The sequence below is a fragment of the Drosophila novamexicana genome, unplaced genomic scaffold (assembly GCF_003285875.2).
Source record: "Drosophila novamexicana strain 15010-1031.04,08,12 unplaced genomic scaffold, DnovRS2.1 tig00000485-arrow-pilon, whole genome shotgun sequence".
NCBI lineage: Eukaryota > Metazoa > Arthropoda > Insecta > Diptera > Drosophilidae > Drosophila > Drosophila novamexicana.
This window is the reverse complement of record NW_020824808.1, coordinates 2535609-2551656: the sequence shown is the minus strand read 5'-3', so window position 1 is coordinate 2551656 and position 16048 is coordinate 2535609. Positions and strand designations below refer to the sequence as shown.

The window sequence follows — 16048 nt, the reverse complement described above, 5'->3', positions numbered from 1 at the left end:
TTGGTCAAATGTATTGCCCGCTGGCCAGATTGCCTTTGCTATGCTGTGCTCCGCTCTCTGCTCTCCGCTCGCACGTGGCGCCTCCACGGGGTGGCCGTGCTCCCTGCGACGGCGCTGTGTGCCGCTTGGCGCTCTCGCTTCCACTCGACGCTCGGCATTCGGGCCAATATTTACATATGAAGTTGACGCGAGGCGGCAGTTGGCGGCGCCTGAAGTTGCCGCCGCGTAGCATTCATTCAACTATTGCCATTGTGGGGAGAGTGCGTAAGAAAGCTTTTCGCCACAGTGCCGCTGTCTAAGATGATTTTCAGGGGGGGTTTTAGAGCATAAATAAAATATATCCTATAATAAACCGGTTTTTCCAACCATTTTATTTACCTAATCATATTTGGTAGATGTACAGGCGATTATAAATATAAAATTGCAAGATTTAAACCAAATCCTGGATTTTGGATTTGACAAACAAAACTCACGAGCCGAACCTTTAGCCACGGGCCGTGAACCGAATTACCGACTATCTTTTTTAGATTTGCGGCTAATTCGCATTCTGATCAAAGTTTCCAATAAATAAATTTGAACAAATTGATAGAGTCTACAAATTTTGGTAAAAGAAGGTTCAGGAATTTTACTAGTCAGGCACTCCCGACTAGAGTACTCTAACTTTTTCCAATAGTTAGTTTTATTTTCAAAATTTAGCTCACATGTTCCAAAATATAGGCAACTTTCTTGAACTTAAATATATATAAAAAAAAATTAAAACTTTTTTCTCTAAAAAAGCCTTTTTTCCAAACCTTAAATACACAAGTTTTTGGTGGAAGAGATAATTTTAGTATCTCGGTTTCTTGCTTGAGTACGCTAGAAATCTAATTTGTCGCTAATTTCTATCTGCTGTGAAAATTGTGAACCACGTCTCAAATGATTTTTCATATAGATCCTTGGAAATGAAATTGAGCGCGAAACGTCACCCACCAAATCTTTGACCCCCCCCCCCCCCCCCCCCCCCCCCACTTCCACCCAGGAGGAATGCATTTTTCGAAAAGTAAGAAACATCCCTCAAATGAACTTTGATCCACAAAGATCTGTGAAAATGAGTTGGAGGACGATCGGAAAGTGACCGAAAACTTTCATACAAGCTTGTTACGCGGCTTTCCCAAACATGCGGGTAGAATTTCCTGAAACCCCGTCTTAATGTGCACCTTCATCACATAAAGGAACTACAGTTAAAATTTCAGCTTCCTAGCTCTTACGGTTTGGGCTGTGCCTTGATCACCAATTAGTCTGTCAATAAGTCAGTCAGGCAGGACAAACAGTTTTATATACAGAGATAAATATATTATTTGTTTTCTCGTCGTATATGCTTAATATGTTTAAAGCATTATTTGGACAACAAGTGTGTTTCTTCTGGCTGGCGCTAGGGCAATAAACAAACCTTCTGCGCCTGCTCCGTTGTCCACGGCAACCACGGCCAGCAAGGACTACTGAAATCCAAAAATAAATGCTACCAATTAGCTGAGTTCCACCTGCCAGTGACTAGCAGACGGCTGGCCGCAACACCTTAAGACACTCCAACGTCAAAGTGAAGCACAGTCAAGGTGTTGGAGAACTTTTAAACAATCAAGTGCGGCGGGTGTGAAGAAAGCAGCTAACGAAATAAATGGAAAACAAATAAAATATTTATTGTTCGCAACTATCGTTACATAGCACCTGCCACAAGCTTAACCAGAAGCAGTGGGCACAATGGGTTCAGTGCACCGTTTGGTCGCCCCGTCCCACATTCCAGTGAAATGTAGAAAACGTAGTGAGAAATCAAACTCAGAAAACCCAGTAATCGGCGAACGATGTGTCCCGGACATGGGAATATTCTACATTAAATTTCAGTGTACCCGAAACTATTCTCAATAATACGACTCGATAAAGACATTTATATTTGTTCCTATTATTTTACAAAAATAAAAAAAATCTGGATCGTAACGCAAAAAAACATAAAAATCACACTGATCAAGCCGGAAAATAGTATACGCCGCAGTACAACAAAATGACAACGCCGCCGGTCAACTCTGAGGAGGACTTCTACATGGATGAGCCATTTGATGATGAGTCGCCGTCCGAGGTTGAGGACGGACAGGAGTACGAAGAGGGAGAGCCAATTGAGGAGCAGAGCGATTCTCAAAGCGACACCGATGTCGAGGCCGAGTTTCTGCGCGGTAATGTATGTGCAACACAACAGATTCAGCTGCAGGAGCTGACCGTCAAAGAGTTTAGTCTCAACCCTATGCCACTCCCACAGCCCCATGCACGTCGTCAACAGATCTTTGCCAAACGCTCAAGCGGCAGCAGCGGATTTGCACGCCAAACCAAAATGACCTACGCCAGCTCCTCGTCCGAGGACGAATCACGGGTGGTCATCACCAAGACGGTGGTCGAAGTAAATAATTCAATGCAGCTGACAGATGATGAAACCATGTCGGTGCGCACACTAATACCAAACAGCGGTAAGAACGATAACGGCAATCTAACCGAGCTGGAATTGGACGATAATGAATTAACTGAAGTGGAGGACGAGATGGAAAATGAGATGGCCGAAGAGGAGGAAATTGTGTCGGATAATGAATATGATGACAACGATTTGGCATCCGAGAAAGATGATGTGGAAATAGGGCAATTGGAAGACGACGAAGAGCAGGAGGAAGAAATCGTTGATGTTCAACTAAAGCAATCAAACAATGATCTAGTCGATGTCGAAGATGCCAACGAAAGCGACACGGAGGACACCGCTCAAAACGACCCAGCAGACAGTGAGCTGGGTGATATGACTATGCCAGATAATCAAAATGTGACAAAACGACAAAAAAAGAAGCGTGGACATCAGTACCATCCGAATTTATTAAGGAAACCCATTGTGGATGAAGATGCACCACTTGTGCCCAAGCTGGAAAATATCTATGATGACAACGGGGAAGAGGTTTATAATCTGGACGAGGATGGACTTGCAGCAGGTGATCCGCTAAATGTCAAGTTTTTGGAACAGCAAATGACACAAATGTCGGAGATGATTATGAAAACATTCCGTCTGAATGGCGGCTCCGCAGACAACAGTGCACTGGAACAGCTGGCTTTGGCCACAAAACTGATGAAAAAGCAAGGCAAGAAACTGTCCGAATTGGATGTGGATGACGAGGCTGACTCACTGGTGTCTGACAAAACTTCAGCTACGGTGCTCTCGGAAAAAGTAGGACGTGGCAACTGCCGTTGCCCGTCAAGCACAGACATTAATGAGTCCGAGCAGGATATGTTTCTGATGGATGAGTGCGGCCAGGGCGATGGCCTGTTGCGCTATTCACATCATAAACAATCCCAATCGGCTCGCATCAACAGCCTGACACCCAGCAGTTTCAACAGTGACAACAGTGGCTATCATGCTGAAGTTCGGCGTCCTCGTTCCGTTGCCTCCTCGGAAGTCAAGTGAGTAGCGTCCAATTCAATGCCTTTGCCCTTATTCATATGTACAACTATCTTTCTCCAGCTACAAGAATTTGGGACGCAAGAGCTTCAGCTTCACCAATCCACAAGTGCGCGAGATTGAGCGACAGAATAATATTTTGCTGAAGAAAATGATGAACGTTAAGCCCACAATTAAGCCAACCATTAACGCAACCAAATCCAACACTAATCTGCAAGCAAAGGTGAGTAAATCTATGATGGAATCTGAGTATTTGATACAACCTACTTTACAGAAGCAGGCGCCACCGGCGCCACGCTTGACAAGCGCTGCGGTTAATCGAAAGAAATATCAACGACAGATCGACTTGGATAATGATGTACTCAAGCGCAAGCTGGAAGCGGTTGGATCTCGCCGGCCCATATTCAAGTGAACGCGCATCTGTTCGTTAATATAATTATTATAATTTCAAAAATGTTCAAAAGCGAATTTACCAAATTAAAATTTAATGCAAGTTAAGAGCTGTAGTAAAATTATATAAAATTATTGTGGCGTATAAGGTCGTATCAGAAGTACAAATAATAAGTGACATTAACAAAAATTGGGTTTTAGTATAAAAGAATACATGTATAATAAAAGGTGCAATACAATTGGAAATCAAATTTAAATAACTAATTGAACATTCAGGGTTATGCTTAAAAAAACATGTATAATAAAAGATTGCACCTCTAGCAGAATTGGAAATAAAGATTAAATATCTAGTTGAAAATTAAGCTGGTTTCGCATACATCTGGTTTAAAGTGTCACCTCGTTGATTTTGGCCAAAAAGGTTTCGCCCAGCGCCTTGACAGCCTTGAATGCCGCATCGCCATTTTGCTCCTTAAACTCAGACTCATTTTTCAGCTTCGTCTTCTCGCGCTGCTCTATGTCACGATAGATGACTTGACCAATCTAAGATGTTTTAGCATTAGGCAATGTTTGAAATTGTAAACTTACTTCTATACTCACATAGACATCTATGGCCGCATACATCAGTTGATTCTCATCCAGCGGTATCACGTGCCATTTGCTCATGCGCACCTTTTTGCTCTTGTCCATGGCCTTTTTGGCAATGAAGTTTGCCAATCGCTCCAGGCTCCAGCGACCGCCTGTCTCGCAAACCTCATTGCACCATACGCCCAGATCGATGCATTTCTCGATAAGGGGCTCGGCCGCGACCTCGGGAAAGTCGCGCTGCAGCTTCCGAAAGTCGCTAAACAGTCTTGATTCAGAGTATATCCATTTATTTTCTCGATATAGTAGACTTACGCCTTTATATTCACGCCATGCAGCCGCACCTTAGAATGGTTTAACAGTGCAACCAGGGCAGCTGGGATCCTCTTCAGTTTGCTTAACTGGTACACATAGCAGCAACGTTCCTCGACGCATATTTGTATCACGGATGATTTGCCGGGTCCGGTTTGAAAAGAGAACGGCCACTCCATGTCAAATGCCATGGGCACAACATCCGCTTTGGTTTGCTTTTCTACCCATTGCCTGCAAAATATAAATTATTAGCTTGTACTTTCCAATGAGGTGCCTGCACTTACATGACTTCATCTGCTGAGGCTGCAATCTCGTGGGATTCGGTATAGTATTTGATGGCTCCGCGATACTTTATAAATGGCAACTTCTCTGGAATTTCTTTCTCCGGCGAAGGCGTTCCGTCCTCAGCCATTGATTGCGTGCTGCGCGTCAAGCGAGCGCTTCTGCGCTTGGGTGGGTTTTCTGTATCGGCGTTTTCCTTGTCCTTAATCTAAAATACACAATCATATTTATTTATTCTTTATAGATATGTAGTGAGTTACTGACTATTTCCGGCGTATCTTGATTCTTCCGTTTATTAGCTGTTGCTATCTTTCCCTTGGCGTCTTTGTTTTGCTTCGTTGTGTTTTCCTTAATAGGTATTTTCTTCAACGAAATTAAATGAAAATAAGTTTGCGTTTCTTTTGTTTGTTAAGTTATGCATACCTGCTCCGTTATATCATTATTTTTGGATTTTGTAGGCATTTTGATTAAATATTGATCCATTCTCTTTTAATATTTATGTTTACTATGAATTGCCGCCAATATATTTGACAGTGCTGAAAAGCGCAATATTTTAGCATCTTTTAGTTTCCGCACACACACAGCATTAAATTTAGCGATATGTAAAAATATCGATAGACAAGCATGAAAATCAATTAAAACACTATTGAAATTGCCATGAGGTCGTTTTAAGCACATTTAAATTATCTTAAGACTAATGTAAAAAAAATAATAGGTAATTAACTTGATAAATATTATAAATAGTCAAATGCGGGATGGCTTATAATCGATAATGTTTGGAAGCAGCTGTGTTCTGTTATTATGCTGTTGTCGGTAAGCGGCAAGTAGCCGAATTTGAAGCCATTTTAACAGCTGTAGCTCAAATTTGAGCCGTTTTGCCTTTACAGACTGATTAATAACAGTTCGACCAAATGTTAAGCTGATTGTTGCCAAAAACATATGTTTTTGCCCAAAGACCGGCAGCATTTTAGTTGTTTTGTTTTCTTCAATTAATAGTTAAAATTTATAAAAGAAAGAGCATCAAAATGTCCACAACTGTTGGTGCCCACTATATATCGGAGAAGATATCAAAGGTGCGTTGGCTGCCAGAGAAACTGCAGCAGAGCGAACGCTTCCTGACCGGCAGTTGGGACATGGACAACAATTTTGTGCGCGTGTGGCGTCTGCACGCCAATCCATACGCACAGGGTCTGGAGCATACACCGCGCTGCAACGACAAAGTGGCAGTCGAGGGTGATGTCACAGGCTTGGAGTTTCTCAACGATGATACCTTCGCTGTGGGCTGCGCCGACGGTAAGCACTGAAACCTGATGAAAAGCAGTGCATTTCTATGTTTCTATACTCTCGCAGGCCACCTCAGTTTGTTTCACGTGCAGCGAGCCGTTGAGGAAGATCAAATTCAGCGCAAGGCACGCAGTGAACGCCTCCACGAATTCAAATGCAGTCGAACTAGGGCACCTTGCACAGCAATCGCTGTATACGGCACCGACATAGCCACTGTTGGCGAGGATGGACGCCTCAACGTTTTGAGTGCCAACAATTTGAAGCAGGTGAAGCGCGCCATCGACGCGGACAGCATGGCACTCTTGGCCGTATCCTATGTTAGCCAGCATCAGCTGGTAACCGCCAATCGAATGGGCGTCATTCGCATGTTCGATGTACGCACAGCCGGCGATGGACAGCCGAAAGCCTCGTTTATGGCCGCCTGCCAGGACACGAAGAGCTCGAACTTTGTCTCTGCGATGGCCACACATCCCATGCAGCAGCACATACTCATCTGTGGCAGCGAGGAGGGCTCTATTACAGTCTGGGATCTGCGCAATTTGGATTACCCGGCCTCATATTTGAGCGCACACAATAGCCCCATCACCGATATAGGATTTCATCGCCAGGATCCGTCCAAGCTGTTCAGTGCAGCCGAGGCCGGTGAGGTGTGGATGTGGTCGGAGAAGAAGCAGCACTTCGATGCCAGCCAAAACGATGGCAGCAGCGCCTGGCTCTGCGGTGATCGTCTGCGCACAATGGTCAATGTTGATGGCGTCCTGACCAACATACGCAAAGCCGTCAATTCATTCGACGTCCATGGCTCAAGGATGGTCTGTGGCAGCGATACGGAAGCCGTTTATATCGTAAATGATGTTTAAACATTGCTCGATTTCTACTGCATTTAAAATACATTTGTACTTCTATTATATTCCTGTTTTTTGTTATTCTGACTTTTATAGACCAAATCCAAGGAAATGTTGGAGGTAGCATAACTTTGTAGATGTTTGTTATTGTCGAGCCAAGGTGTGTTGAAAAACTTACTTCTTTGGTCAACAAAATATTTCCTTTGGCAAAGCGTATGTTAGACCTCTAGGAGGGAGTTATTTTGTGACGAAATATCTAGACATCTGCCTAGTATTAATATATATGTATATTCTTGACCTGTATTTACAAGCAAGCCCATATAAAGATATTCTGTCTATTTCTATGCAAGCTACTTTTTCAGTTCTGAAGCTTTCTTTATAAAATCTATCTTTATCTTTTTGTTAGAGAAAATAAGTTAGAAATAATCGGATAGAGCCAAAAAATCCCTATAGTTGCCATAGAAAATAAGAGTTACAATATGAATATAAAAACTTGTTTTTGATTTCAATGCTTATACCATAACACACAGCACCTCTGACAAAAATTTGGTCAACAATTGAGTTTTTGTTGAAAACAGAGCTTAGTATTGAATGGCATTGTAAGTTTGACAAATGTAATGTCTGCAAGGGTATTTAATAATCGGCATTGCAAGAATTACAATTCTATCGTGTTTTATAGACTTGTGGCTGTTCAGATTTGACAACATCTTGGGATAACCATGCTTAAAGAAATCAATTTTAAATTAGTTAACGACTGTTTGTATATTTTATGCATTTAATTTCAGTATACGTAAAATTGGCTTAAATCAAAGCACCTGACTTATACATACTATTTATGCCTACTAATACAACTACATCTAAATATACAATGGGTGCTGCTGTGTAAAGAGAAACCAAGAAAATGAAGTTACAAAATTATTATTAGTCACGGCAAATTTAGAATATAATTGTTAAACATTTTAATCGAAAATTTTCAAATTTTGATTTCAAGAACATCTTCGAAATTGAACAAATTATATTCCAGATCAAGCTGTTTACAGCTGAATATAAACAAAAAAATATTTTGTAATTTCCGGTATTTTAAACGAATTTTTATACGTTTTTTTATGGTTTTTCCCAGAAGTTGTGATTTTCAAATGATTTTGAAAAATGAACTTTATATTCATAGTTCTATTGCCTAGGTTTGTGTAGACTTAAGGTAATATTATTAGTTGGCTAATTTTGGATAGATTTATGCGTGTTTTTCAACTAACATATACATACACATACGAGTTATAAACTAATGCGATATTTTGTATATATGCTATGTGAATAATAAATACAAAATGATTTTTATATACAACTAAGCACTTAGGCCTAGATTAGTTTTTGTTTTTATCTTTCGTGTTTGTCGATTTCAATTGAACTTTGAGCATTTACAATTGCATTTCAATGTGGTTTTTAGAGAGCTGAAGTCAAGTAATAATATTAACTAGAACTGCGATAATATGTAAAGCCTATCGAGGCTGCAAAACCGTTTTCGAACTCGAACCGAATCGAATACTGAAACCCGATTTTAACATGTTATTTAAAAAAATGATTTGGTTCTTGTTAAAAAAAAAAAAAAAAACACTTTATGGAGAGCCAGCCTCAAGGCATAGATAATTTGGGTCAACCCTTGCACTTATCTAAGATTATTTGTTTGAATAGGGCTTAAACGAATCCATTTTATATATAAAATCATATACGACAATAGCAAAGAACCATTATAGATTACAAATTAAATTGTTTCAGTAATATTTTGAAACTATGTGAAATATCTAAAACCTGGCCTAATGGATGTGTTCAACCAGATTCACGAGACAAAACTAAAAGCAGAAATCTGATTCAAACGAATAATTAAATCGTGGACGATTGTTTTTTCGGTTTTGCAGCCCCAAAACTAACACATATATCTTTTTTTGAATGCTTTCTGGAACAGTATTATCTCCAGGAAGTGCTCTGATTTGGTTTTTCAGAGACCACTTCAAGTTCTGCGGGCTCTAATAGAAACGCTCGAATTTGGGTGGCTTGTTGAGTGCGCAAAAATAATACCCTGAATAGTTTTGTGTAGCGCCGGGTGGAGTATAGTCGCTGATGCTGTAATTCCCGTAGTCATAGTTGGCCATATGAGCGTGGGCGTGGTGATGCATGTGGTGTGGGTGCGTATGTGGATGCGCATGTGGGTGCGGGTGCGCGTGCGGGTGCGGGTGCGGGGGATGATAATGCTGAAAACCGCCTGCACTGCGCGGCTTTTGTCATGTAATGAGACCGCTTCCAGCCCCGGCAGAGCTGTTAGCACCGCTGCCGCTGCCGTTGCCGCTACCACCGCTAGCGCCGCTTCCATTCGCGTTGTTGCCATGAACGCGCATGTGCCGATTCAGGTTGCCCGATTGCGAGAATCTGTGCGGCAAGAGGTGTGGGAGGTGAGTTATGCTGCGGTTCCAGTAGCTGTTTCCAGTTGAGGATTTTGATTTGAACTCACCTGAGCAAGCACAATTTGCATTGGTAGGGCTTCTCGCCGCTGTGGATGCGCAGATGTTTGGTCAGCGTGGAGCTGTCCGAGAAGGACTTCTTGCAGGATGAGCAGCGATAGGGCCGCTCTCCGGAATGGGTTCGCATGTGCGTGGTGACGCTGGAACTTTGCGAGAAACGTCTATCACAAATGGGACAGCGGAACGGCTTCTGCCCCGTATGTGTGCGTACGTGGGCCGTCAAATTGGCGGCCTGTGAGAAGCTCTTGTTGCAGTCCGGACAGCGATACGGCCGCTCCCCGGAATGGGTGCGTAAGTGCGTCTTCAGTGTGCTGGGCCGCGCATATGTCTTGCCGCACAGGCGGCACAAATTCGGCTTCATATCGCCACCGGCGCTGCCCTCACCATCCGCATCGGCATCTCCATCCTCGATGCTCTCCTCCTCATCCTCAAAAGCAGCCAGACCCAGACTGAGAGCGGCTGCCTGATAGCTGGGACTCTTGTGTGGCGGCGTATAGCCCTGGCCAACACCTCCTGTCCCATAGTAGCCCAAGGCAGCTGCAGTACTGGAGGCGGGCGGCGATGGCGACTCCTTGTCGGCCAGCGAGGGAAGTGCGCCTAAAGCTGTCGGTGGCGGAGCGCGAAAGTCAGCTGTAAAGGAATAGGTGGCCGAGGCTGGATAGTGCGTAGGACTCAATAGCGGCGGATATAGCACATTGACGGCCGCCGAGGAGTTGTTCGGTGGCGTCCAGTTCATTTGGGAGCACTGCATGGGCACTGGGCCGCCGTCGGCTCCATAGCCGTGATGCATGGTCATGTTCATGCTCACATTGACACTCATACTGGGATACATGGGCGGTGCGGTCGCATTGGCGGCAGCCTCGTAGTAGCAGGCGCTGCCTGAACCAGATCCACCGCCACCACCAGGACCATTGCCACCGCTGCTGTTGTGGTTGTGGAGCGCGTTACCACCGTGCGATGCCTGGGTCAGTGCCTGCTGCATGTGCTGGGACTGTAGCTGGTGAGGATGTGTGGATGACTGCGATTGCTGCTGCTGACTGCCGTTCGGTGAGATCAGCATCTGATGCGGATGCACGGTGTAGGAGAGTGACGCCTGATGCGGGTTGCTTGCGAAATTATAGGACGCGCCACAGGGCGAGAACGGGAATAGGCTGGGCAGCGGATCAATGTCCAGCGGCGGTAGCCCGGGAAATGTGGAGGCCATCTCGTCGGTGCTCCAGTAGCTGTTGCCGTTGCCAGTAAGCGCAGCGCCGTTGTTGTGATTGCCGACACCGCTTCCAGACGCTGATAGATTGCTAGCCGGCGGTGTTGTATTTATCTGACTGCCCAGCACGCCAATCGTTGGATCGAAACAGCCGCCGCAGTCGAAGTCGCTGCTGGTCAGGGAGGAGATGGGCAGGGCGGTGTTGCCTTGGCAGGATAAACAGCCGACGCAGGATGCAGCGCACTCTTGCTAAAAAGGCGAGAGATACAAATGTGAATCTCTTCAAATGACCGAGCATGCAAAACTTTTGAAGCGCGAGAAAAATACCTGCGGACTGTCCAGTGCCAGGCCGAATAATGGATTGTTGGGCACGTAGCCCGTTTCTGGTTCCACAGGACCTCCGTTTGAGACATCGCACGATATGTACATAGCTCCACCCTCTTGATCTTCCAGGGAATCTGCGCAGGTGTGCCCAAAAATAAAAAGCGGAGAGCAAATCATTGGAAAGATGCTTGAAAGCGACGCGTAGTTGGCAAATGCATTTCACACAGTGCACAACTAGCTGCGGCCCACTGTGCGCCGCGCAAAACTCCGCCCCTAAACACACACAAGCACACACAGGCACACACTCACTCGCACACGCACACGCACACATACACAGAAGCGCGCAAATGAGTAAACGCGACGCCATTTGCTTTGCTTTTGCCTATGCTCTCAGCTCTCAATTCGCAGCGTGGGGCGAGTTTGCTCGACTGCGTGGAATTCAAGACTTACCCAGAATTATGTTCAAGAGTTTGGAACCTTTATATAACAATCCCATGACATGACTCCAGTTGGTCTTGGCGTTTTATTTCTCGTTTTTCTACGTTTCATTTTGCTGCATCAATTGCCATTTCCAGCTGTAAATGAACACAAATAAGTTCCCATTTATTGACGTATGCAAATTTATAAATTGAGAGCTCAGATGAAAGTATAGCAGTATAAACTGTATGCCCAAAAAAAGGCTTAAGGACACATAGATTAAGATATCAAAACTAATTAAATCGGAAACTTTGATGAACAACACTTTTTACACTGGACCAGAAAAAAAAACTTACTTTCTTAAAAGAAGAAGATAAAGAACTCGAAATCTACAGTTTCTGTTTAAAGGAAATAATTTTGTAACAATTTTCGGCAACCGAGCTGTTCAGGCCATAGGAATCGAATTGAAATTCGAGGGAGGTGTATGTATTTATTATTTTGTTATTATAATACTATAACCAAGGGCCATAGTTCGATTTAGTCGATTTACTTTATATACATAGCTTATTTATAAAAAATATACTATATAAACTATATTTATAAAATACTAGCTCTTACGGTATGGGCTGTGCGCTGATTACCAATCAGTCAGACAATGAGTCAGGAAAAATACTTTTAAATACATATAGAGATATACTATGTATGCTATATTTATGAAATATATCACATAAGCCGTAAACTAACAAAAACCCGAGCGTTGTTTTATTTCGGGTTGGAAATATGGGCGAAATATATGGCTGGTCCCATATATATTAACATATTGTCCAATCCAATTTATTAATGCTTGGCTAAACGTTTTTCCAAATTATGTATTTCGTTTTTGCAAGTTTTAATAATATATACCGATTTAGTATTCGATATATAAAATATTCCAAGTGCTGCTTTTAGAAAATTCAAACACTCATATCAGCTGAAGATTTCACTTTTTTGAAAAACTATGTAGTCAAGTCATAAATTTGCTAAATTTATCACAACGCGAGCTAGAACGTTTTGCTAAAGTTAACTTTTTTAAATTATAACTTCAAGCAAGATATTCAATTTCCCCTGTTCCACCATATTCCTTTTGATCTAAGTATCTCCATCCAGTACAAAGGGTTCTTAAGCAGACCAAAATTTGGTCTAATCTGTCGAATATCGATAGACGCATTAACCTAACCCAGCCTACGCTATAGATATTATCTTCTAGGCAAATATTGTCTTTTTACTGTGTTTTAAAGTTACTTTGAGATAAGACATTCTATTGAAGTTTCTTCTATTTATAATATAGTATAATTAAATAGTGTATAATTTAAATGCAAGTTTTTGATATACACGTATTTAGATCTTAAAACAATAAACTTGAATTATTACAAACTAATTTCAATCAAATTTTGTTGCAGTTTTAAGTATTTATTCACAGCAAACAACTTTGTTAAGAGAAGAATCTTATATTTTGCTTAAATCCATTTTTTTGTTTATCCAGTTATTGAAAAGGATTTTGAGGCACAATATGTTTATAGCATAAACAGGTTTAATTTTTTTTTTCACCTTGTTAAATATATAGCTCGCATGGCCAATTCACAGCACTTTATATATATTAGATGTTTATTATAATTAATATTAAATATATATATATATATATTATATTTATATCACAACTTTATGAATTTCGGTAAATAACTTCAATTGACGGTCGCTAAGCACACGAATGTTGGATTCTCCTTTTGTATTTGGGAATTGTTGTTTCAACTTTAGACACTCAGCTAAAACGCGGGGGCGGGCGGGCAATTATCGACTATCGGCGACGAGCATAAGACTGCAACTAATTGTCAGTCTCGGCTCGAAGTCTCTCGACCGATATTGGCGACGATTCTCGCGTCAGGCGTCAGCGTCAAAGCGACAACCACAGAAAAAATGCTCACTTAATTACAAACCAGCGACAAAAAGGGCGCAAAAGGCAACCAACAGCAACACACACACGCACACACACAACACACACACACACACACACTACTCAATGCACACAACAGATACATTGACACAAACTGCCCAACTACATGCCATACTATCACATATGAGAGACCCTTACAGCAGTGTGTTGCTCTTGTTGCTGCTACTGTTGTTATTGTTGTTGTTGTTGTTGTAGACACCCCCTCCCGGCAGCAACCACCGTCGCCAGCAACACCACCAGCACGACCAGTCAGCCAACCAATGCGCTCCGGCCTACGTCTCCGGTATGCCGGCTTTTGCGGCGACTACTGACCCAACCCCCGAGCCCGTCAACGCCCCATCCAATAGGCTCATTCATATGTAGCAGCAGCAGTTTTCAGTAGTTTTTAGTTTGTCACCCAATATCTTTACAGTTCGACACCAGATACCCCCGAGCCGGTGGCCCCCAGGCCTGGCCCAGCCCGGCCCGGCCCGGCCCGGACAGCGACCATTGATCGCCTCTTGAAGCGGCGTCAACTGCAGGCAACGTCGGCGGCTTTCTGCTTCCTTCGTTCCATTCTTTGTGGTTAAACATGTTTGCCTCTGCCACTGTGACAGTCCATCAGTCCATCGTTCTGTCTCACTCACACACTCACACACTCTGGTAGCAACCCTCTGCTTCTGTATCTTGTATCTTGTATCTTGTATCTTTGGCAGCGCTCATTCTCGTTTCTATCGACCAATGACAATTGTATCTGTGCGTGGAGCTCCGCTCGATTTAAGCCCATCGATCGTTGCTCTTTCGCATAGTTACAACAACACGAATTATTTTGCGACATTCGATATTTCGCTTTGTGGTTGTTTTTTTTTTTTATTATTGCAAAAAAGATAAAGAAAATCAGAAAATTATGAAACATTATTATTTTCACAGCCAGTTGTCATGCTAGTGCCTGCGCCTAGTCTAAGCTTGGCAGCAGCTTCTCCTGGCTAGCCTCGGCTTTCTATTTGCAAAGTAACTTTAAGTTCGCACGCAAAAATTGGCAACTAATTAATTCAGTTAAGTGTAAGGCTTTCAGCGATTGCTTGGGTACTACCATATCGTTTTACAATATATTGGTGGGAATTTTCAGCCGAGCGTCGTGTGTGTTTAAAGTTTTGGGCAACATAATCAATGTCTGGCGGAACACTAACCAGTTTGTATGCCCTTTTAATGGGTTTTATAATTTAGTCACAAGCTGTGTAACGCATAGAAGGAGAGAGGTCGTCTAGATATATATGAACAAATGTCGGAATCGGCCAAAAATAGGGTTCTTGCTTGAACTCTATATTATCAAGATATATTGACCAAACGTCATATTTACAGTTCTTATCATAAACCTTATATAAACTATTCCCTTTTTCGAAATATATTGCCAAAAGTCAATGATTACAAGCTTTACTATATTTCTAACATATCTACAAAACCGTTCCAAATCGTGATATATTATATTATATAGTATGTCTTCTACACTCGTAAAACTATTCCATAAAAGCCCACAAGTCTGAAAGGGTATTTAATATTCGGCGTGCCGAAGTCAGCCGTTCTTTCTTGTTGCTCTTGGCTACAACAGCGATCGGTTTCAACTTGTCCAGGATCTGGGCTGAGCTTGAGCCCTCGCTGTGAGCCATGTTTTGCTGCCGATTGTCAGAACGTATTAGGCTCAGGATCTCAGAGCACTGAGCACAGAGCCTGGTAGCTGCTTGCTGCCCTGACTGGGGTATCAATAACAATTTTGGCTTGTTTACGATGATTAGAAATGATCGCTTAGGTTTCAAGTGTGCTCAGGTGTCAGCTGTGCACACCACACGCCCCGCCAACCAAGTGAATTGCTTAGACGCCTTAGTCTTCTATCAATTAACCACAAAATTCCTAAAAATTGTTGCCGTTGCTGGGATTTGTTACATCTACTATAAGAAGGTGGGCAAACATTGCGCGGCCTCGAACCACCACCCTCTTTTGTACCTGTTATCACACCAGCGCATCATCGCTATCAACTGGCCAACGGCACGTGATAGTTGTTTACATTGAGCTGAGCCCGGCCATTATTTATTCAAAGTATTTGCTCCTGGTTTCGGTCCTGCCGCTGGCCCTGCTGCTGGTCCTGCTTCTGGCTTGCACCACAATTGTTGCTGCTGCCCTGACTCCAACGCAAATTCAGTCAGGCATTCGTTTCATTTGCGCTGTGTTCTGTATTCTTTTGCTCGGCGCGGTGTTCTGCGTTCAGAGGCTTCAAAAATCAATGAAATACTTTTCGGGTGGCACTCTTAGGGCTTCGCAGGCTTGGCTACACTTTGCTCTTATAATGTTGGCAGTCAAGTCATTCGACATGCTAATATCTCTGGTTGCCGCTGAATAACCATAATAAACATATTCCATTCGAGAAGGGGCAACAGCAATTAGCCCAATTATACTTATGTGTTTCTTTAA

General features: G+C 42.8%; 4 protein-coding genes across 4 annotated transcripts; 2 read left to right on the top strand and 2 right to left on the bottom strand.

The window, feature by feature from the left end:
- Positions 1-1891: 1891 nt before the first annotated feature.
- LOC115761583 (protein hemingway) lies at positions 1892-3954 on the top strand. The gene is made up of 4 exons (XM_030703373.1): positions 1892-2209; positions 2288-3462; positions 3524-3683; positions 3735-3954. The coding sequence occupies exons 1-4, from the start codon at positions 2036-2038 to the stop codon at positions 3870-3872; spliced, it is 1647 nt and encodes a 548-aa protein (XP_030559233.1). The 5' UTR covers positions 1892-2035; the 3' UTR covers positions 3873-3954.
- Positions 3955-4030: 76 nt separating this feature from the next.
- LOC115761584 (Werner Syndrome-like exonuclease) lies at positions 4031-5566 on the bottom strand. The gene is made up of 6 exons (XM_030703374.1): positions 5450-5566; positions 5291-5389; positions 5029-5234; positions 4748-4975; positions 4448-4691; positions 4031-4390 (listed from the first exon to the last, which is right to left on the bottom strand). The coding sequence occupies exons 1-6, from the start codon at positions 5507-5509 to the stop codon at positions 4235-4237; spliced, it is 993 nt and encodes a 330-aa protein (XP_030559234.1). The 5' UTR covers positions 5510-5566; the 3' UTR covers positions 4031-4234.
- Positions 5567-5872: 306 nt separating this feature from the next.
- LOC115761344 (nucleoporin Nup43) lies at positions 5873-7206 on the top strand. Its single transcript, XM_030703085.1, has 2 exons — positions 5873-6319; positions 6377-7206. Exons 1-2 carry the CDS (start codon positions 6052-6054, stop codon positions 7168-7170), a joined length of 1062 nt encoding a protein of 353 aa, XP_030558945.1. The 5' UTR covers positions 5873-6051; the 3' UTR covers positions 7171-7206.
- Positions 7207-8962: 1756 nt separating this feature from the next.
- LOC115761569 (protein glass) lies at positions 8963-11712 on the bottom strand. Its single transcript, XM_030703355.1, has 4 exons — positions 11647-11712; positions 11200-11330; positions 9659-11121; positions 8963-9576 (listed from the first exon to the last, which is right to left on the bottom strand). Exons 1-4 carry the CDS (start codon positions 11690-11692, stop codon positions 9432-9434), a joined length of 1785 nt encoding a protein of 594 aa, XP_030559215.1. The 5' UTR covers positions 11693-11712; the 3' UTR covers positions 8963-9431.
- Between the last annotated feature and the right edge of the window lie 4336 nt (positions 11713-16048).